We start from the raw sequence: 21,939 nt of genomic DNA, 5'->3' as shown, positions 1-21,939 counted from the left end.
GGGCGCCAGGGGAGAGTCAGGGATGGAGAGGGGGGAGTCAGGAGGGTTGGGTGGTCCATGCTGGGGCGCCAGGGGAGAGTCAGGGATGGAGAGGGGGGAGTCAGGAGGGTTGGGTGGTCCATGCTGGGGCGCCAGGGGAGAGTCAGGGATGGAGAGGGGGGAGTCAGGAGGGTTGGGTGGTCCATGCTGGGGCGCCAGGGGAGAGTCAGGGATGGAGAGGGGGGAGTCAGGAGGGTTGGGTGGTCCATGCTGGGGCGCCAGGGGAGAGTCAGGGATGGAGAGGGGGGAGTCAGGAGGGTTGGGTGGTCCATGCTGGGGCGCCAGGGGAGAGTCAGGGATGGAGAGGGGGGAGTCAGGAGGGTTGGGTGGTCCATGCTGGGGCGCCAGGGGAGAGTCAGGGATGGAGAGGGGGGAGTCAGGAGGGTTGGGTGGTCCATGCTGGGGCGCCAGGGGAGAGTCAGGGATGGAGAGGGGGGAATCAGGAGGGTTGGGTGGTCCGTGCTGGGTCCTTGGGGACAGTCCATCTCCAACCATGAGGGGGGCTGGAACCTGGCCAGACGGTCCGGGGGGGAGCCAAGAGGAGAGGAAGGGACACCTGCTCATAGAGGGGGAGCAGGAGAGATGGGGAGAAGGTGGAATATAGGGGAAAAGGTGGGAAGAACAGAGGCATCCAGTTGTAGTAATTGCACAAGCTTTCTTCCAGCATCCCGGTGGGCTAGAGATGAGATAATTGGGTTGGACATAGGCCCTGCCCCGCATGGGGCTCAGTCGTAATCCCCATTTTACAAATGAGGTAACTGAGGTACAGAGAAATTAAGTAATAATTCTGGACCGTGAGCCCGCTGTTGGGTAGGGACCGTCTCTAGATGTTGCCAGCTTGTACTTCCCAAGCGCTTAGTACAGTGCTCTGCACACAGTAAGCGCTCAATAAATACGATTGAATGAATGAATGAAAGGAGTCCTGGGCTGGACAGTCCCGGGGAGAAAGAGGAATCCCATCCCTCCCCGCCGGACTGAGCCCACGGAGCCCTGAAACATGGCCTGGGCTCCACCCGGGGCTGAGGTGGAAGGGGTCCAAGACGTAGCGACTCTTCTTCCCCAAGGAAGCATCCTCCCAAGGGCGAGGTCCAACACCCTCTCCCAGGGTCGGTCCAGGGAAGACGGCTCTGGAGAGCAGGATGAGGCCGGGAAAGGGACGAGTGGTGTTACCTTTTGAGCAGGATTCTCCCCCCAGGAGCCAAATCGAAGCAGCACGGCTCAGTGGAAAGAGCCCGGGCTTTGGAGTCAGAAGTCATGGGTTCTAATCCCGACTCCGCCACTTGTCAGCTGTGTGACTTTCGGTCACTTGACTTCTCTGGGCCTCGGTGACCTCATCTGTAAAATGGGGATGAAAGACTGTGAGCCCCATGTGGGACAACCTGATTGCCTTGTAGCCCCCCTCCCAGTGCTTAAAACAGTGCTTGGCACATAGTACGTGCTTAACGAACGCCATCATCGTTATTATTAGAGAAGCAGCGTGGCTCAGTGGAAAGAACACGGGCTTTGGAGTCGGAGGTCATGGGTTCAAATCCCACCTCTGCCACTCGTCAGCTGTGTGACTGGGCAAGTCGCTTAACTTCTCTGCAGCGTGGCTCTGGGTAAAGAGCACGGGCTTTGGAGTCAGAGGTCATGGGTTCAAATCCCGGCTCCGACAATTGTCAGCTGGGTAACTTTGGGCAAGTCACTTCACTTCTCTGGGCCTCAGTGACCTCATCTGTAAAATGGGGATGAAGACTGTGAGCCCCCCGTGGGACAACCTGATCACCTTGTAACCCCACCGCTTAGAACAGTGCTTTGCACATAGTAAGCGCTTAATAAATGCCATTATTATTATTATTATTAGAACAGTGCTTTGCACAAAGTAAGGGCTTGATAAATGCCATCATTATTATTCTCTGGGCCTCAGTTCCCTCATCTGTAACATGGGGATTAAGACTGTGAGCCCCCCACCCCCACCCCGTGGGACAACTTGATCACCTTGTAACCTCCCCCAGAGCTTAGAACAGTGCTTTGCACATAGTAAGCGCTTAATAAATGCCATCGTTATTATTATCAGCGTGGCTCAGTGGAAGGAGGACGGGCTTTGGAGTCAGAGATCATGGGTTCAAATCCCGGCTCTGCCAACTGTCAGCTGTGTGACTTTGGGCAAATCACTTCACTTCTCTGTGCCTCAGCTACCTCGCCTGTGAAATGGGGATTAAAACCGTGAGCCCCCTGTGGGACAACTTGATCATCTTGTAACTTCCCCCAGCGCTTAGAACAGTGCTTTGCACATAGTGAGCGCTTAACAAATGCCATCATCATCATCATTAAATCCCTCCCTTTGGGTCAAATGAGACGCGCGGAGATGAAGTACCTAGTTGAGACCACAAGGGGGAGATGGCGCGCAGGACGCTGTCCTGCCGCACTGCCCCCTAGTGGTTAGAAAGAGGGACTGCAACTCCGCTCACACCGCTCTGTCAGATAAGCGATTGGGATATTCAATCAATCAATCAATCAATCATATTTATTGAGCGCTTACTATGTGCAGAGCACTGTACTAAGCGCTTGGGAAGTACAAATTGGCAACATATAGAGACAGTCCCTACCCAACATTGGGCTCACAGTCTAAAAGGGGGAGACAGAGGAAAAAAAAAACCAAACATACTAACAAAATAAAATAAATAGAATAGATATGTACAAGTAAAATAAATAAATAAATAAATAAATAGAGTGATAAATATGTACAAACATATATACATATATACAGGTGCTGTGGGGAAGGGAAGGAGGTAAGATGGGGGGATGGAGAGGGGGACGAGGGGGGAGAGGAAGGAAGGGGGATTCACTCATTCATTCATTCCATCGTATTTATTGAGCGCTTACTGTGTGCAGAGCACTATACTAAGCGCTTGGGAAGCACAAGCTGGCAGCAGATAGAGAAGGTCCTTCCCCACCAACGGGCTCACAGTCTAGAAGAGGGAGACAGACAACTGTGCATATTTATTCTAACTATTTTATTTTGTTAACATGTTTTGTTCTCTGTCTCCCCCTTCTAGACTGTGAGTCCACTGCTGGGTAGGGACCGTCTCTAGATGTTGCCAACTTGGACTTCCCAAGCGCTTAGTACAGTGCTCTGCACACAGTAAGCGCTCAATAAATACGATGGAATGAATGAATGAACCCTGAGCCCACTTTGCCACTGGGCACAGCGTCATTTATGCCACCCTCTGTGGGCAAGCCTAACGCATCATGCCGGGTCACTGGGGGAGAGTCAGCTCCCCCTCCCCATTACCCCGGCCTTACCTCCTTCCCCTCCCCACAGCACCTGTATATATGTACATATTTGTATTAATTTATTACTCTATTTTATTTGTGCATATTTACTCTATTGAATTTATTTTGTTAATATGTTTTGTTTTGTTCTCTGTCTCCCCCTTCTAGACTGTGAGCCCACTGTTGGGTAGGGACTGTCCCTATATGTTGCCAACTTGTACTTCCCAAGCGCTTAGTACAGTGCTCTGCACATAGTAAGCGCTCAATAAATACGATTGAATGAATGAACAAAGCAAAACATGTAGACAGTTGTCAAAGTCATCAGAACAAATAATAATAATAATAATGATGGCATTTATTAAGCGCTTACTATGTGCAAAGCACTGTACTAAGCACTGGGGAGGTTACAAGGTGATCAGGTTGTCCCATGGGGGGGGCTCACAGTCTTACTCCCCGTTTTACAGATGCGGTAACTGAGGCCCAGAGAAGTGAAGTGACTTGCCCAAAGTCACACAGCTGACAGTTGGTGGAGCCTGGATTTGAACCCATGATCTCTGACTCCAAAGCTCGAGCTCTTTCCACTGCGCCACGCTGTTTCTCTTAACAAACAGAATTAAAGATAAATGCACATCACTAACAAAATAGAATATAGTAAATATGTACAAGTAAAATAGAGTAATAAATCTGTACAAATTCCATAGTATTTATTGAGCGCTTACTGTGTGCACAGCACCATACTAAGCGCTTGGGAGAGTAAATTACAACAATAAACATATACATTTCCTGACCACCACGATCTTACAGTCTAGAGAGCCCCCTTTTCCCTCTCCTCCTCCCTCCGTCCTGCCCCCTTCCCCTCCCCATAGCACTAGTATATATTTGTACATATTTATTACTCTATATATTTTACTTGTACATATTTACTACTCGATTTTATTAATGATGTACATATAGCTAGAATTCTATTTATTCTGACGGTTTTGACACCTGTCTACTTGTTTGGTTTTGTCATCTACCTCATCTGTAAAGTGGGGATTAAGACTGTGAGCCCATAGTGGGACAACCTGATCACCTTGTATCCTCCCCAGCGCTTAGAACAGTGCTTTGCACATAGTAAGTGCTTAACAAATGACATCATTATTATTATTATTATTATCTGTCTCCCCCTTCTAGACTGTGAGCCCGTTTTTGGGCAGGGACCGTCTCTATATGTCGCCGACTTGTACTTCCAAAGCACTTAGTACAGTGCTCTGCACACAGTAAGCGCTCAATAAATATGATTGAATGAATGAATGGAGAGGGGAAGACAGACATGTTGCCGATTTGTACTTCCCAAGCGCTTAGTACAGTGCTCTGCACACAGTAAGTGCTCAATAAATACGAATGAATGAATGAATGAATGTTAAGGAAGCAGCATGGCCTAGTGGAAAGAGCCCGAGCTGGGGAGCTGGAGGATCTGGGTTCTAATCCGGCTCCGCCACTTGTCTGCTGTGTGACCTTGGGAAAGTAATAATAATAATAATAATAATAATAATAATAATAATAGTTGTGATATCTGTCAAGTGCTTACTTTGTGCCAGGCAGTGCATTAAACACTGGAGTAGCTACCAGATAATCGGGTCAGACACAGTCCCTGTCCCACATGGGGCCCACAGTCTTAATCCCCATTTTACAGATGAGGTAACTGAGGCACAGTGAAGATAAGTGATTTGCCCGAAGTCACACAGCAGACAAGTGGTAGAGCCGGGATTAGAACCCAGATCCTTCTGAATCCCAGGCCCATGCTCTATCCATTATGCCACACTGCTTGTCACTTAACTTGCTGCTTCAGTTCCTTCATCTATAAAATGGGGATTAAGACTGTGAACCCCATGTGGGATGTGGACTGTATCCAACCTGATTAGCTTGTATCTCCCCCAGAGCTTGGTACATTGCGTGGCACATAGTAAGCGCCTAAAGATAAAAAAGTTCAAAAAGTTCAGTGATTCAACATTATTTATTTATTTATTTTACTTGTACATATATATCCTATTTATTTTATTTTGTTAGTATGTTTGGTTTTGTTCTCTGTCTCCCCCTTTTAGACTGTGAGCCCACTGTTGGGTGGGGACTGTCTCTATATGTTGCCAATTTGTACTTCCCAAGCGCTTAGTACAGTGCTCTGCACATAGTAAGCGCTCAATAAATACGATTGATGATGATGATGATGATGATGTTGGGTAGGGACCATCTCTATGTGTTGCCACCTTGTACTTCCCAAGCGCTTAGTATAGTGCTCTGCACACAGTAAGCGCTCAATAAATACAATTGAATGATTGATTGATTGATTGATTGATTGATTGAAAGCCTACAGAAGAACACAGAGAAGCCCCAGGTTTTCGGGGGACAACATCAGCTCTTTCGAGGATCCGGAAAAAACCCCGGGCGATGTGGGATAAGGCCATGACGCCCCACCTGGATCCCCGGAATCTCACCATTCTGCGGCTGCAGCTCAACCACCGGGCTTGAGCCTTTCGAGACTCTGACTCACTGTGGCCACGCTCGGCACGTGGTTTTCCAGGCCTGGGAAGAGAGGCGGGGAGAAGGACGCGGACAGAGAGAAAGACGGGGAGCAGTTTGGAGGAGAGTCTTTCTAGGACAGGAAAACAGGTATTGACTTCCCAAACCAGCTGCCTGGAGTGGCCTGGCTCCAAGCTCAAAGGGGCCGGGTCACACCACACCCTGCGTGTCCCCCTCTACTCCCTCTCCTCCGCGACCGCTGACCTCTCCATGGTCAGTCAATTGTATCCTCAAAAATCTCCAGTGGCTACCAATCAATCTGCACATCAGGCAGAAACTCCTCACCCTGGGCTTCAAGGCTGTCCATCCCATCGCCCCCTCCTACCTCACCTCCCTTCTCTCCTTCTCCAGCCCACCCTGCACCCTCTGCTCCTCCGCCGCTAATCTCCTCCCCGTACCTCGTTCTCCCCTGTCCCGCCATCGACCCCTGGCCCACATCCTCCCCCGGGCCTGGAATGCCCTCCCTCTGCCCATCCGCCAAGCTAGCTCTCTTCCTCCCTTCAAGGCCCTGCTGAGAGCTCACCTCCTCCAGGAGGCCTTCCCAGACTGAGTTCCTTCCTTCCTCTCCCTCTCGTCCCCCTCTCCATCCCCCCATTTTACCTCCTTCCCTTCCCCACAGCACCTGTATATATGTATATATGTTTGTATATATTTATTACTCTATTTATTTTACTAGTACATATCTATTCTATTTATTTTATTTTGTTAGTATGTTTGGTTTTGTTCTCTGTCTCCCCCTTTTAGACTGTGAGCCCACTGTTGGGTAGGGACTGTCTCTATATGTTGCCAACTTGTACTTCCCAAGTGCTTAGTACAGTGCTCTGCACACAATAAGCACTCAATAAATACGATTGATTGCTTGATTGCTTGATTGATTGATTAAGTGCTTACTGTGTGCAGAGCACTGAACAGACTCTATCTCACCACCAACCTCTGGCCTGGAATGTCCTCCCTCCTCACATCTGACAAACAATTACTCTCCCCCCTTCAAAGCTTATTGAGAGCATATCTCCTCCAAGAGGTCTTCCCTGACTAAGCCCTCTTTTTCTTCTCTTCCACTCCCTTCTCATTTGCATTTATTTTGTTAATGATGCACCTCTAGCTCTGCCTCTATTTATTCTGATGACTTGACACCCCCGTCTACCTGTTTTGTTTTGTTGTCTTTCTCCCCCTTCTAGACTGTGAGCCCGTTGTCGGCTAGGGACCGTCTCTATAAGTTGCCAACTTGGACTTTGTGAGCGCCTAGTACAGTGCTCTGCACACAGTAAGCACTCAATAAATACGATTGAATGAATGAACGAATTTGTGGTTGAAGTGCGGTCTTGATAGACCAGGCAAAGTGGATTAACTCACTTCCAAGTGACTTGGATTCATGCTGAGGGGATTAGTCCTTTTAGACCGTGAGCCCACTGCTGGGTAGGGACTGTCTCTGTATGTTGCCAACTCGTACTTCCCAAGCGCTTAGTACAGTGCTCCGCACACAGTAAGCACTCAATAAATACGATTGATTGATTGATTGCTGTGCACACAGTAAGCACTCAGTAAATACGATTGAATGAATGAATAAATTTGTGGTTGAAGTGCGGTCTTGATAGACCAGGCAAAGTGGATTAACTCACTTCCAAGTGACTTGGATTCATCCTGAGATGATTAGTCCTTTTAGACTGTAAACCCACTGTTGGGTAGGGACTGTCTCTGTATGTTGCACTTAGTACAGTGCTCTGCACACAGTGAGCGCTCAATAAATACGATTGATTGATTGATTGATTAGTCCCAGGGACCTTTCGAGGAGGGGGTCTTCATGCCCCCGGGCCAATTTGGACCTCACTCCCCTCTCCCCATCTCTCTTCCCCCTACCCAGTCCTTCAGAGACAGAAGTAGGGGCTGGGACCCCCAAGTCCGTGGCCTTCTTACACTGCTTACCTTCTCTCCTTGGCCCCACTGGAGAAGGGGTCGACCCTGGACCCCCTCCGGTCTGAGGGTGGATGCGTAGGTTGCCTGAAAGGGGAAGCAACTAGTCAAGCCCCTGGGCTTTTGGGAGAGGAGGAGGGACCCCCAAATCATCTTCACTCGTGGATCCTCCACCCAGATGTCCCGGAGTCTGGCCCGCTCAACGAGGGTTCTGGCTCTCCCACAAGGCCAGGGGAGATCCCGACTGTGAGCCCGCTGTTGGGTAGGGACCGTCTCTAGATGTTGCCAACTTGGACTTCCCAAGCGCTTAGTCCAGTGCTCTGCACACAGTAAGCGCTCAATAAATACGATTGAATGAATGTTGGGTAGGGACCATCTCTCTATGTTGCCAACTTGGACTTCCCAAGCGCTTAGTCCATGGCTCTGCACACAGTAAGCGCTCAATAAATACAATTGAATGAATGTTGGGTAGGGACCGTCTCTAGATGTTGCCAACTTGGACTTCCCAAGCGCTTAGTCCAGTGCTCTGCACACAGTAAGCGCTCAATAAATACGATTGAATAAATGTTGGGTAGGGACTGTCTCTATATGTTGCCAACTTGGACTTCTCAAGCACTTAGTCCACTGCTCTGCAAACAGTAAGCGCTCAATAAATATGATCGAATGAATGAATTTAGTGCCAGCTGTGAAGGCTGGTCCCTGCCCTAGAGCGTTCCCCAGGCTGTGCCTGAAGTCCGTGGGCCACCTCTCCTGGGAATTAATCAATCAATCAATCAATTGTATTTATTGAGCACTTACTGTGTGCAGAGCATTGTACTAAGCGCTTGGGAAGTACAAGTTGGCAACATATAGAGACAGTCCCTACGCAACAGTGGGATCACAGTCTAGAAGAGGGAGACAGAGAACAAAACCAAACATATTAACAAAATAAAATAAATAGAATAGATATGTACAAGTAAAATAAATAAATAAATAGAGTAATAAATATGTACAAACATAAATACATATATACAGGTGCTGTGGGGAAGGGAAGGAGGTAAGATGGGGGATGGAGAGGGGGACGAGGGGGAGGGGAAAGAAGGGGCTCAGTCTGGGAAAAATATGGAATGCTTCATGAATTTGCGGAAGCCCTCTGGGAAGCCCTCTGAGAAGCAGCGTGGCTCAGTGGAAAGAGCCCGGGCTTTGGAGTCAGAGGTCATGGGTTCGAATCCCGGCTCCACCACATGTCTGCTGTGTGACCTTGGGCAAGTCACTTAACTTCTCTGAGCCTCAGTTACCTCATCCGTAAAATGGGGATTAAGATTGTGAGCCCCACGTGGGACAACTTGATCACCTTGTATCCCCCCCAGCGCTTAGAACAGTGCTCTGCACATAGTAAGCGCTTAACAAATGCCATCATTATTATTATTCAGTGCAAGGGACCACCCCCTGAGTTGTTCCAGTCCATCCAGTCCCACCTGCCCCAAACCCTCAGGAGAGATGGTGTGGAGAGTTAGCCCTCCCCGCCATCACCCCTCAACTCAATTGGCTCCCCACAATACCACACTGACCCTCTCCAGGGAATTCCCTTCCCTCAGCCCCTCCCGGAGCTCCTTCAGAGAGAGGGACGTAAGAGAGACTGCAAGGGGCCTCAAGGGATCATCTCTTCCCTCCCCCTCCCTCCAAGCAGATCTCCAGAGAAGACGACTCAACCCTGCTCTGCCACGTCTGCTGTGTGACCTTGGGAAGTCACTTCACTTCTCTGTGCCTCAGTTACCTCTTCCGTAAAATGAGGGTTGAGACTATGAGCCCCACGTGGGACAGGGACTCTGTCCAACCCGATTTGCTAGTATTCACCCCAGCGCTTAGTGCAGCACTTGGCACATAGTAAGCGCTTAACAGATACCATCATCGTTATTATTATTGCCATTACTAATAATCATCATCAATCGTATTTATTGAGCGCTTACTATGTGCAGAGCACTGTACTAAGCGCTTGGGAAGTACAAATTGGCAACATATAGAGACAGTCCCTACCCAACAGTGGGCTCACAGTCTAAAAGGGGGAGACAGAGAACAAAGCCAAACATACTAACAAAATAAAATAAATAGAATAGATATGTACAAGTAAAATAAATAGAGTAATAAATATGTACAAACATATATACATATATACAGGTGCTGTGGGGAAGGGAAGGAGGTAAGATGGGGGGGATGGAGAGGGGGACGAGGGGGAGAGGAAGGAAGGGGCTCAGTCCTTCCCACTCTCCCCCGCCCCCAGCACTGTTAGGAAAGCTTCTCTGACTTTTTAGACTGTGAGCCCACTGTTGGGTAGGGACTGTCTCTATATGTTGCCAACTTGTACTTCCCAAGCGCTTAGTACAGTGCTCTGCACACAGTAAGCGCTCAATAAATACGATTGATTGATTGATTCTCTGTCATCTACCTTAAATCCCTCCCACTACAGGTGAAGTGGCCATGCCCTCCTAGCTTCTCCTCAGGCCAGAAGGAAGAGGACTTGGAAAGGAAATCCCATTTCCTCTCCACTGCCGGTGGTCAATGGTGGAAAGTAACAAGTGCTGGGAGATGAAGGGGAGAGGGAGGGGAGGAAGGAAGGAGGGGAGAGAGGGGCCGCGCTCTGCGAGCGAGTCAGGGTCACCCTGGACTTTCCCAAATGACACAAGAGCATCTCCAGCAGGGCCAAGTCCTCGCTGGGCAGCCTGGACACTTGCAGCCATGGCAACGGCTGTACCTAGCAACAGCCACACATGCGCATGTACACAGGCACACACACACACACACACACACACACACACACACACACACACACACACACACAATTCCGGATCACTCAAACAACTCCCAAGCCCCAAAGTGGCTGTGAGAAGCCATTCATTCATTCATTCAATCGTATTTATTGAGCGCTTACTGTGTGCAGAGCACCGTACCAAGCGCTTGGGAAGTACAAGTCACAGAGAGACGGTCCCTACCCAACAACTGGCTCACAGTCTAGAACGGGGAGACAGATAATAAAACATGTGGACAGGCGTCGTCAAATCATTAGAACAAATAGAATTAAAGCTAAATTCATTCATTCAAGCCAGGTGACCTAGTGGTTAGAGCCAGGACCTGGGTTCTAATCCCGCTCCGCCGCTCCTCGGCTGTTACCTTGGGCAAGTCACTTCACTTCTCTGGGCCTCAGTGGCCTCATCTGTAAAATGGGGATGAAGAGCAGGAGCCCCACGTGGGACTGGGACTGTGTCCAACCTGATTACCTTGTATCTATTCCAGTGTTTAGAACAGTGCCTGGCACATGGCAAGTGCTTAACAAATACCATTACAAGAAAGAAGGAAAGAAAGGTGGTGGTCCTAAATGAGGTCTTCTAGTGGCTTGTTCTCGCTTGTCTCGTCGTCGACCCCCGGCCCACGTCCTCCCCCTGGCCTGGAATGCCCTCCCTCCACACATCCGCCAAGCTAGCTCTCTTCCTCCCGTCAAATCCCTACTGAGAGCTCACCTCCTCCAGGAGGCCTTCCCACACTGAGCCCCCTTTTTCCTCTCCTCCTCCCTATCCCCCCCCAGCCCTACCTCCTTCCCCTCCCCACAGTACAGATTTATTACTCTATTTTACTTGTACATATTTACTATTCTATTTATTTTGTTAATGATGTGCATTTAGCTTTAATTCTATTTATTCTGACGACTTGACACCTGTCCACGTGTTTTGTTTTGTTGTCTGTCTTCCCCTTCTAGACTGTAAGCCCGTTGTTGGGTAGGGACCGTCTCTATATGTCGCCAACTTGTACATCCCAAGCGCTTAGTACAGTGCTCTGCACACAGTAAGCGCTCAATAAATACGATTGAATGAACGAATGAATGAATGAACTCCAGCCCTCAAGCCCCCCCACTCCCCAACACGCACCCCAATCTCGCATGGTAGATCCAGACTGGCTTAACCCCTCCCTTTTTTAAAAAATGGTATTTGTTAAGTGCTTTCTATGTGCCAGGCGCTGTTCTAATCCCTAATCGGCAGCTCTTTCTACTCATTCTAGTCTCCTTGTTCCCTTCTCCTTCATCCACCCTGGAGTTTTGTCACCCTTCTGGCAGACTCATCCAAATCCCTCCTACTTTGGGAAGGAACTGTTCGTCCCCTGAATCACCCTAAATTGAGCCCCAGTGGGGAGGAAAGGTAAACAGTAATAATTTGAATAGGCCCAGCCCCCAAGGCGCTTACTATGTGCCAAGAGCTGTTCTAAGAGCTGGAGTAGATACAAGTTAATCAGGTTGGACACAGTCCCTGCCCACCATGGGGCTCAGACTCTTAATCCCCACTTTCCCGTTGAGGCAACCGAGACCCAGAGAAGTGAAGTGACTTTCCCAAGGTCACACGGCAGACAGGATTAGAACCCAGGTCCTTCTGATTCCCAGGCCTATGGTGTCACCCCTCCTGAAGGCCAGGGCAGAACAGGGAAAGGGTAATCAGCCCCCTCACCCGACTGTCTTCTCTTGGGCCCAGTTGGGGAGGAGAGGCAGCAGGAGGGACTGTCTCTATATGTTGCCAACTTGTACTTCCCAAGCGCTTAGTACAGTGCTCTGCACACAGTAAGTGCTCAATAAATACGATTGAATGAGTAAATGAATGAATGGAGGTGAGCTAACTCACCTAGGATGGGCAGGAGCTGGCGGAGGTGGGCTCTGGCCTTTACCACTGGGAAGGCGAGGAGGAAGAGTCCTGAAGGCTGGGGGCAGGGAGGGAGAGAGGGAGAGAGGGGGAGAGGGGGAGAGGGGGAGAGGGGGAGAGGGGGAGAGGGGGAGAGGGGGAGAGAGAGAGAGAAAGAGAGAGAGAGAGAGAGAGAGAGAGAGAGAGAGAGAGAGAGAGAGAGAGAGAGAGAGAGGAAAATGTTCAGGACAAGTTTCCCCATTTCTCAAAAAACTCCAGTGGTTGCCCATCCACCTCTGCATCGAACAAAAACTCCTCACCATCGCTTTAAAGCACTCAATCACCTTGATCCCTCCTACCTTACTTTGCTGCCCTCCTAATACAACCCAGTCTGCACCCATCACTCCCCTAATACTAAACTTCTCGCTGTGCCTCCATCTTGTCTATCTAATAATAATAATATTGATATTTGTTAAGCGCTTACTATGTGCCAAGCACTGTTCTAAGCGCTGGGATAGATACAAGGTAATCAGGTTGTCCCACGTGGGGCTCACAGTCTTAATCCCCATTTTACAGATGAGGGAATTGAGGCTCTGAGAAGTTAAGTGACTTGCCCAAGGTCACACAGCTGACAAGCGGCGGATTCGGGATTAGAACCCATGACCTCTAACTTCCAAGCCCGGGCTCTTGCCACTAAACCACGCTGCTTCTCTCACCACTGACCCCTCGCTCACCACCGGGCTCTGGCCTGGAACCCTCTCCGTCCTCAAATCTGACAGACAATGACTCTCCCACCCTTCTAAGGCTTGTTGAAGGTGTAACTCCTCCAAGATGCCTTCCCTAAGCCCCCCTTTCTTCTTTTCCCATCACCCTCACTTGCTCCCTTTGTTCTTCCCCCCCCTCCCAGCCCCAAAGAACTCAGGTCCATATCTGCCATTTATTTCACAGTAAGCGCTCAATAAATACGATTGATTGATTCTGTTAATGTCGGTCTCCCCTGTCTCTAGGCTGTAAGCTCACTGTGGGCAGGGAATGTGTTTACTGTTGTATTGTACTCTCCCAGGCACTTATTACAGCGCTCTGCACATAGTAAGTACTCAATAAATATGATTGAATGAACCCCAGCAGACCGTGTCTGCTGGACCAGGAGATCTCTGAGGTTTGGGTTGATATAAAAGTGGGGGTTTCCCTGCCTGGAATCTGGGGGGCCCCGGGAGGTTTCAGAGACAAGCCCCCGACCGGGCGGCTGGCCCAGAGATGAGAGATGGGCTGGGGTGTCCACACCCTGCCCCTAAGTCAGGGATCCCCATGGTCTTCAGCCGGCCATCTGAAACCCAATATGGCCCTGGGGGCAGCTTGGGGAAGGCAGGGGTCAGTTATCTGAGGGAGCCAGAGGGCAGGTATCCTGTCTTCTAATCTTTATGTATTCTCCCAAGCACTGAGTTTGGTAACCAGCACACCAAAGATGGTTAATCAATACTATTCACTGACTGACCCTGTCATTCCAGCAGCCAACATTAGCATCACACATAATAATAATAATAATAATAATAATAATAATGGCATTTATTAAGCGCTTACTATGTGCAAAGCGCTGTTCTAAGCGCTGGGGAGATTACAAGGTGATCAGGTTGTCCCATGGGGGGCTCACAGTCTTCATCCCCATTTTACAGATGAGGTAACTGAGGCCCAGAGAAGCGAAGTGACTTGCCCAAAGTCACCCAGCTGACAAGTGGTGGAGCCAGGATTTGAACCCATGACCTCTGACTCCAAAGCCCGGGCTCTTTCCACTGAGCCACGCTGCTCCTCCGAAAGCATCCTGCTCCTCCTCCTCCTGCTCATCCTTCCACATGGAAGGATTAAGACTTATTTACTCATTTCTTGCTGGTTTTTTCCCCCTCTTGTTCCCATTATAGCTATAGAGTTCATGGCTGCTTGTCTCTTCATGTGAGATTGTGGGTCTGCATTTGAAACCTTTACTGCACTCTCCCTGGCCACCATCCCCACCCAACTGCCCTGGTGCCAACCACAATTCCATCTTTCCCTCCCCAATGCCTCTTCCACCGTCCCAGTGCACCCCTCTTCATGCTTTCCCCCCCTCCTAGTTCCCCCCACCACCTGCTAATGGTCAGGTTCTCTGGTTGCTGTGGCAACAGGTTGCCGTGGAAGCCAACCTAGAAACTGAGTCTGGCAGGTATCTTTGAAGGGGTCCAGGCGGCGAAGATGCTTGTGGCGCTGCAAATTACTCGTTACTGAGCGCTCTCCTTTTCCTTGCTCATGGAGAGAAAGGAGAAAGAATAAATAGAGGCCAGTCCCGACCGCCAACCTCCCTTGCCCACAAATCGCCACCATCTCCGTTTCTGGATCCTTCCAGCCCCAGCCTGAGGGGAAACTCTGGGCACAGCTGGCTGCCGGACTGTATCCTGTGACTTTGAGTCCTCCCCCCTAAAAAAAAATAATAATAGTACTTGTTAAGCATTTACTATGTGCCAAGCACTGGTCTAAGCACGGGGGTAGATACAACTTACTCAGGTTTGACACAGTCCATCCCACACCGGGCTCACTGTTTTAATTCCCATTTTACACAGTCCCTTTTAGACTGTGAGCCCACTGTTGGGTAGGGACTGTATATGTTGCCAACTTGTACTTCCCAAGCGCTTAGTACAGTGCTCTGCACACAGTAAGCGCTCAATAAATACGATTGATGATGATGATGATGATGAAATGACTTGCGATACAACTTGCCCAGGTTGGACGCCATCCATCCCACACAGGGCTCACTGTTTTAATTCCCATTTTACAGATGAGCTCACTGAGGCTCAGAGAAGTGAAGTGACTTGCTCCAGGTCACACAGCAGACAGACGGCAGAGCCGGGACTAGGACCTAAGTCCTTCCAACTCCCAGGCCCAGGTTCTATCCACGAAGCCGTGCCGCCGGGGGCTTGACCACACAAGCTGGTCATTTGTGACCAGGACGGCCTGGTCCGCTCTCCAATCCCCTGGGGGTCTTGACCCCTCTGGACTGCTCCTGACAATGCTTGACACACAGTAAGCATTTAAATATAATAACAGTAATAATTGTAACCATAACAATGATAATAATAACGGAAATCCCCCAATGAGAACTTAAATCGTTTTTATTAAAACCAGCACAGTCTGTACTTATCCAACTGTCTCAAGGTATAAAAAAGTCTTAAATACGTTACGTGCATGAGAGGGCGAACTCACCCCCCCGGCCCTTTCGGTCACTGACAGGTCAGCAGTGCCCGGGGCCTGGGGAAGAAGTCAGACATCAGCCCTTACTTGGACTGATGGTTTTGGGGGAGGGTGTGCTTGCCCACTCTGGCTCCATCTTGTCTCTTTGAAGTCAGCGGATCCAGAACATCCGGGCGGCCCGGGGCTCCGAGTCGGCCTGGACCGGCGGACCCTAAACGGGCTGAGGTAAAATTCACGACTCCCTCTTCCAAAGCCGGGGTGAGGGGGCTCCACGAGAGAGTCGCCCCCTCGGCGCTCCTGCTCAGAACCCCGTTTTTCCCCCTGTGAATCTGAACTCCGTAGGACGGGAGCCAGAGACCGCCTCTCCGCTACCGGTTTCCTCAAGCTACGTCTTAACCGGCTCGAACGGCAGGAAGACAGCCGCGGATCTCGATACGCTGGGAATACTTTAGAGGTGGAAAAGCTCTGAAGTGTGAATTTTAAAAAATCTGCTCTACAAGATTTCAGAGGGGGATTAAAAAATTTACTTCAGCAGCGGCAACAATCAGATAAAAGGTTTAGAGGGAGACCCCCTCCACCCTACCTGGAAGCAGCCAGCTAAATACTCGATGCCTCCAGGGGTTCAGTGGGGGTCAATCGGTCTCTCCCCGGGATGTGAGGCAGTGTCTAAGCCTCCTCCGGTCTCCCTGAGTCGGACAGGGCTGAGCCCTGAGGTGGACAGTATGAGGAGGAGGGGGACAGGTGAGGGTGGGGTGGCCATTCTCCCGGGTCCAGTAGCCACTCCGCATTAGCAGCCTCACCTCAGTGACAGTTCTGCAAGGAGGGTGTGTAGGGGAGGGACTACGCCCTAGCAGGTGGGTGGGCTACCATTCCCAGGGGGAGATGGTCACCTTCCCCGCTCCGGGAGGGGAGATGCCCAACTTGGTGGATGGGGGGAAATCACAGGCCTGGGCTCCAGATGGGAATAGAGAAACGCTCCCTCCAGCCCGCTCTCCGTTCACACTGTCCGGAGCCAGGACCGGGGTCAGAGCTCTGCTTGGTCAGTGGCCCCCGGGCCCTCGTTGCGACTGGCCTGGGCCAGGGCCCGGCGTTTGGCTAGCCGGGACTTGGAGGGCGGGGAGAGCTTCATGGCGCAGAGCCCCACTGAAAGGAAGCTGTCCTGCTCCTCACTCTGCTCCTGCTCCTCATGCTGAGACAGCTGCCGGTTCAGGGCAATGGCCTCGGCGGCAAACAACGTCAGGTCTTTGGTGCTGCTGTTCCTGTGGTGGCAGGGCAGGTGGGGAGAGGAGGAGGGAGAGAAGCGGGAGGAGTTGGGAAGGAGAGGAAAAGGGGAAGGGGGGGGAAGAGGAGAGGAAGGGGGAAGAGGGAGGGAAAGGGAGAGGAGGAAAGAAGAAGAGGAGCAATGGGGGAAGAGGGAAAAGAGGAGGAAGAGGACAGGAGAGGAGGGAATGGAGGAGGAGGGGAGGGAAGAGGGGAGACAATCTGGTTGATAGGAGCTCAACCCAAACAAGTTTCCTCCTCACTACCCCGGTAGGTACTCATCCCTTCCTATTTTTATATGATGTCCAGAAGACGCCCCACTCTAGATGTAAGTTCTCTGTGGGCAGAGAACACTTCTACCAATTCTGTTTTGTATTCTCTCAAGCGCTTAGTATAGTGCTCTGCACAAAGTAAGCGCTCAATAAATACCATTGATTGAATGTGAGACCCTTCCCAGGAGAACGTTAGCTAGAAGAGAGCTACATTTTGGTTCGGGGTGATTAAAGTGCTGGAGATGTGGGATTCCCCCTACTCCAACTGGCTCACTCTTCCATTTTCCCTTCATCCTTGGAAACCCATCCACCCCATCCCAGGGCTAGATGCTGGGGCCACCCCATCTCCCCACCACAGCTCTGCAGAAATGAAGCTGCTAGTTAAAAGAGCCCAGTCCTGAGTTCTAATCCCGGTTCCGCCACTTGTCTGCTGGGTGACCTTGGGCAAATCACTTCACTTCTATCTGCCTCAGTGACCTCATCTATTCAATGGGGATGAAGACAGTGAACTCTATGTGGGACTGATCAGATTATTTTGTATCTACCCCAGTGTTTAGTACACTGCCTGACACATAGTAAGCAGTCAGCAAATGCCACAGTTATTAAAGCCATAGGCACAGGAAGCAAGATTTGACTTCTCCTGAGGGCCAAAGCCCAGTTGGAAAGATCTTGGGGAGATTTCTACGGATGAGGGAGTTATTGGAGGGGCTGAGTGTGGTCCCGGGGGGGTGGGGGGCGGGGGCTGAGGGGGAAATCAGGGGAGAAGACGGATCTTACCTTTGGAGAACTTGGGGGGTGGGTAAGCCCCGTTCAGGAGCCTGCTGCAATTGAAGGGAAAAGAGTTTTGATTAGTCCCCTGGCCTCTCTATAAACCAAGATAGCTAGAGAAGCACCATGGCTTAGTGGATAGAGCACAGGCCCGGGAGTCAGAAAGACCTAAATTCTAATCCCGGCTCTGCCAATGTTTGCTGTGTGACCTTGGGGAAGTCACTTCACTTCTCTGGACCTCAGTCCCCTCATGTGTAAAATGGGGATTAAGAAGGTGAGCTCCATGTGGGACAGGGATTGGGTCCAACCTGATTAACCCCTATCTACCCCAGAGCTCAGAACAGTGCTTGGCACATAGTAAGTGCTTAACAGGTACTACTATTATAATAATAATTATTATTATTGTTATTATTATTAAGGGACTCCTCTGCTCGGCTCACAGTTTTTGTTCCCGTTTTACAGATGAGGTCACTGAGGCAGGTGAAGTGACTTGGCGGGTGAAACAGGTACTCAATTATCTAGCTTGGCACCCAGATTATGCCGAGCAGATAATGTACAATTATAAGGGGCACCTTCAGATTCTGAGAGGGTTTGGTTCAATCTGTCAGGAAGCATCCTGAGTAGAGGGTGGTTCTGCCCAGAGTCCTGACCTCCTGCCAAAGGTGAGCAAGAGGGCAAGGAGGAGGCCCCAGGGCATCCTGCCCAATGGGCACTGAAGGGGCCCCCAGATGCTCTGTAAACTGCAAGCTGTTGTCTCCTGGCAGGGGCCTAAAGCCAGTTGGTCTCCCTATTCCCCCGAGGATCAGGCCCGAACTTGCTCTTGGTGGCTACCAACCGACCACCGAGGGCACCAGGCCTCGGGGAAGGCAGAGGGGTCCAGCCGGCCAACGCCCGTGGCCGACCCTGGGCCAGCGGCCCCAGACGACTTACCCCCTGGACCCAGGGGTGCAGGAGGACCTGGGCGGCACTGAGCCGTTGCTTGGCGTCTCGGACGAGTAGCCGGGAGATGAGGTCCTTGGCCTCCTGGGAGATGTGTGCCCAATCTTTGTCCGGAAACTCGTACTTGCCCTCCTGGATGCTCTCAAACAGCTGGTTCTGGATTGTGGGGAGGGAGAGGGGGTCACCCAAGCCCCTGCCCGGGGCACCCTGCAGACCACCCTCCCCCCTCAGTCCTCCGCTGGTCTCCCCATCCCACCCCGCGGCTCCTCACCTGGCACACCCTGCAGACCTCCCCCCGGTCCCAGCCGCAGTCGGCGCCGCAGTTGCCCACGAAAGGCGGGTAGCCGCTGAGCATGATGTACAGGATGACACCTAGGCTCCACAGGTCGCAGCGCTTGTCGTAGAAGGTGGCCTCCTCCGTGAAGACCTCCACCACCTCGGGGGCCATGTACTCCGCCGAGCCGCACTGGTTGGGGGGTGAGGAGGGGGTGGGGCCAGAGGGACAGAACCAAAGCCAAGAGGAGGGGAAACAGCAGTCAGGTGGGGAGATTGGAGTAGGGACGAGGAGGACAAGGCCGGAAGTCTAAAAATGAGTAGCCATCTCCCCCACGAGACTGGAAACTCCCCATGAGCACAGGCCTGGATTCAGATTCAGACCTGGGTTGTAATCCTGGCTCCACCACTTGTCTGCGGTTTGACCTTGGGCAAGTCACTTAACTCTCTGTGCCTCAGTTCCCTCATCTCCCATATGGGGATTAAGACCGTGAGCCCCGTGTGGGACAGGGACTGTGTCCAACCTGTCCACTTGTATCCTCGTTGTATCCACAACAAGGACGTGCCCCCACTTTACACCTGAGGAAACTGAGGCCCAGAGCTGGTTATCTAGGGGGTATCTCCCCCAAAGTGACCAGGGGCCAGTCTGTCGTGGAGTCTAAAATCAGGGTCGAGACTCTCACACCTTCACTTGAAGGCTTCTGGTATCGTTAGCTTGTATCCACCCCAGCGCTTAGTATAGTACCTGGCACATAGTAAGCACTTAAATACCGCAATTATTATTTTTATTACTAATTCAACTGTACTCTCCCAAGCATTCATTACACTGCCCTGCACAGAGTGGAGTCTACGCTCCCCTGAGGGCAAGGATCAGGTCTACTATCTCTATTGTACTCTCCCAAGTGCTCCTCACAGAGTAGTAAGATCCTTGAGGGTAGGGGCCACACTACTAACTCTATTGCATTCTTCCAAGAGCACTGTTCAATGCTCTGAGCACGGAAGGCGCTCAATAAATACTGTCAATCAATGGACCACACAGAAAGCACAATCCCTTGTGCTCCACCTTTCCATTTGGGTTTGATATTCCTTGTCTAGGAGGAGGGGGGTGGTGGCGGGGCAGTGAAAACTGATGGGGGCAATGGGGGCAATTACTCAACGCTCACTCTGTGCCAAGAAACAAGATCAGATCGGCTCCGGTCCCACAGTCTACGACGGAGGGACAATGAGGACGTGCCCCCATTTTACACCTGAGGAAACTGAGGCCCAGAGCTTGTTATCTAGGGGGTATCTCCCCCAAAGTGACCAGGGGCCAGTCTGTTGTGAGTCTAAAATCAGGGTCGAGACTCTCACACCTTCACTTGAAGCCTTCCAGTTGGCCTCTGGACCTAAGTCGGGCATCCCTCAGGGCGCCCGACAACAGGGGTAGTGGGAGGGTATTGGGGGGAAGCAGAGGTCAAGTTTCCCTACCGGCGTGGTTAACTCAGGGGTGGTTATAGGGGTGCAGGCATTATTCAGTTTCACGCCACTGCCTAGATCGAAGTCACAGATTTTCACCGGGGACACCTGCAAATGAGAATGACCGGTCACAAACGCTGCGGGTCTCAGGGCCCGCTGGCAACCGTCGAGATTGGAGAAACAACAGGCTTGGGATAGCTACCAACTACTGGAAATGTCCTTTCCCCAGCTCTTAACACAGAGCTCTGCACACTATAAGCACTCAAATACCACCGATTGATTGATTAGTTTGTGCGTGGGTGTAAACTCGTTGTGGACGGGGACTTGTACTTCCCAAGTGCTTAGTACAGTGCTCTGCACACAGTAAGCGCTCAATAAATATGACAACGAATGAATGAATGTGTCTGCTTATTGTTATATTGTACTCTCCCAAGCGCTTAGTATAGTGCAGTGCACACAGTAAGAGCTCAATAAATAAGACTGACTGACTAAAATCTTAGCCTGCTTCCCTGGAAGATGGCCAGGCCTAATGTTGGTCTTGCCTGGATTGAAAAAAAACAACACACAGGGAAGGGGCTGGAGAACAAGAGCAGAAGGAGAAAATAGGCATGAATTCAGAACCTACTTAGTGCAAAATCTCCCCCCACTTCCCCAAAACTCTCAATCAATGGCATTTATTGAACGCTTATTATGTGCATGTACTAGGAGCTTGGGAGAGCACAATACAACAGAATTTGCAGACACGATCCCTGCCCATAACGAGCTTACAGTCCAGAGAGGGAGACAGACAATATGAATAAATAGGCAATTTATAATATATAATTTAAAGATATGTACATAAGTGCCGTGGGGTAGGGGGTGGGGCGATTATCAAATGTCCAAAGGGACACAGATCTAAGCACGCAGATGACGTGGAGGGAGAATGAGCCAGGGAAAAGAAGGCTTAATCAGGGAAGGCATCTTGGAGGAGATGTGAACTTAATAATGCTTTGAAGGTGGGGAGAATGGTGGTCTGGTGTATATGGAGGAGGAAGAAGTTCCTGGCTAGGGGAAGGTTGTGGTCGGCGGTGAGATCGGAGCACAGTGAGTAAGCCGGCACTAGAGGAGCAGATCGTGAGGCTGAGATAGTAAGGAGGAAAATCCAGGCTGACTCGTAAGCTCCTTGAGGACAGGGATCATGTTTACTGGCTCTTCTGTACTGCCCTCTCCCAAGGGCTATTTACCATGTTCTGTTTACAGCAAGCATTTGAACAAAAGCACTGTTACCTTCTCTGGAGATTCGCACAATATGTTTTCTGGCTTCAGGTCCCGGTGAGCAATGCCTTGAAATGAGATGGAAAATGAAAGGTTAAACG

At 50.7% G+C, this 21,939-nt stretch overlaps 1 protein-coding gene across 2 annotated transcripts in view; it reads right to left on the bottom strand.

Moving 5' to 3' along the window:
- Positions 1 to 15,579: 15,579 nt before the first annotated feature.
- Positions 15,580 to 21,939, bottom strand: part of MKNK1 (MAPK interacting serine/threonine kinase 1) — a 29,107-nt gene continuing 22,747 nt past the window's right edge. For both annotated transcript variants that reach the window (XM_038760331.1, XM_038760332.1), the window contains exons 8-13: positions 21,851 to 21,906; positions 20,597 to 20,692; positions 19,128 to 19,322; positions 18,848 to 19,012; positions 17,927 to 17,970; positions 15,580 to 16,876 (exon numbers count right to left, since the gene is read on the bottom strand). In XM_038760331.1, coding sequence (XP_038616259.1) covers positions 16,642 to 16,876; positions 17,927 to 17,970; positions 18,848 to 19,012; positions 19,128 to 19,322; positions 20,597 to 20,692; positions 21,851 to 21,906 — 791 coding nt within the window. In that variant the 3' untranslated portion in view covers positions 15,580 to 16,641. The remainder of the gene's footprint in view (positions 16,877 to 17,926; positions 17,971 to 18,847; positions 19,013 to 19,127; positions 19,323 to 20,596; positions 20,693 to 21,850; positions 21,907 to 21,939) is intronic.

The sequence above is a fragment of the Tachyglossus aculeatus genome, chromosome 18 (assembly GCF_015852505.1).
Source record: "Tachyglossus aculeatus isolate mTacAcu1 chromosome 18, mTacAcu1.pri, whole genome shotgun sequence".
In the NCBI taxonomy this organism is placed as follows: Eukaryota; Metazoa; Chordata; class Mammalia; order Monotremata; family Tachyglossidae; genus Tachyglossus; species Tachyglossus aculeatus.
This window is presented reverse-complemented; position numbering and strand designations above follow the sequence as displayed.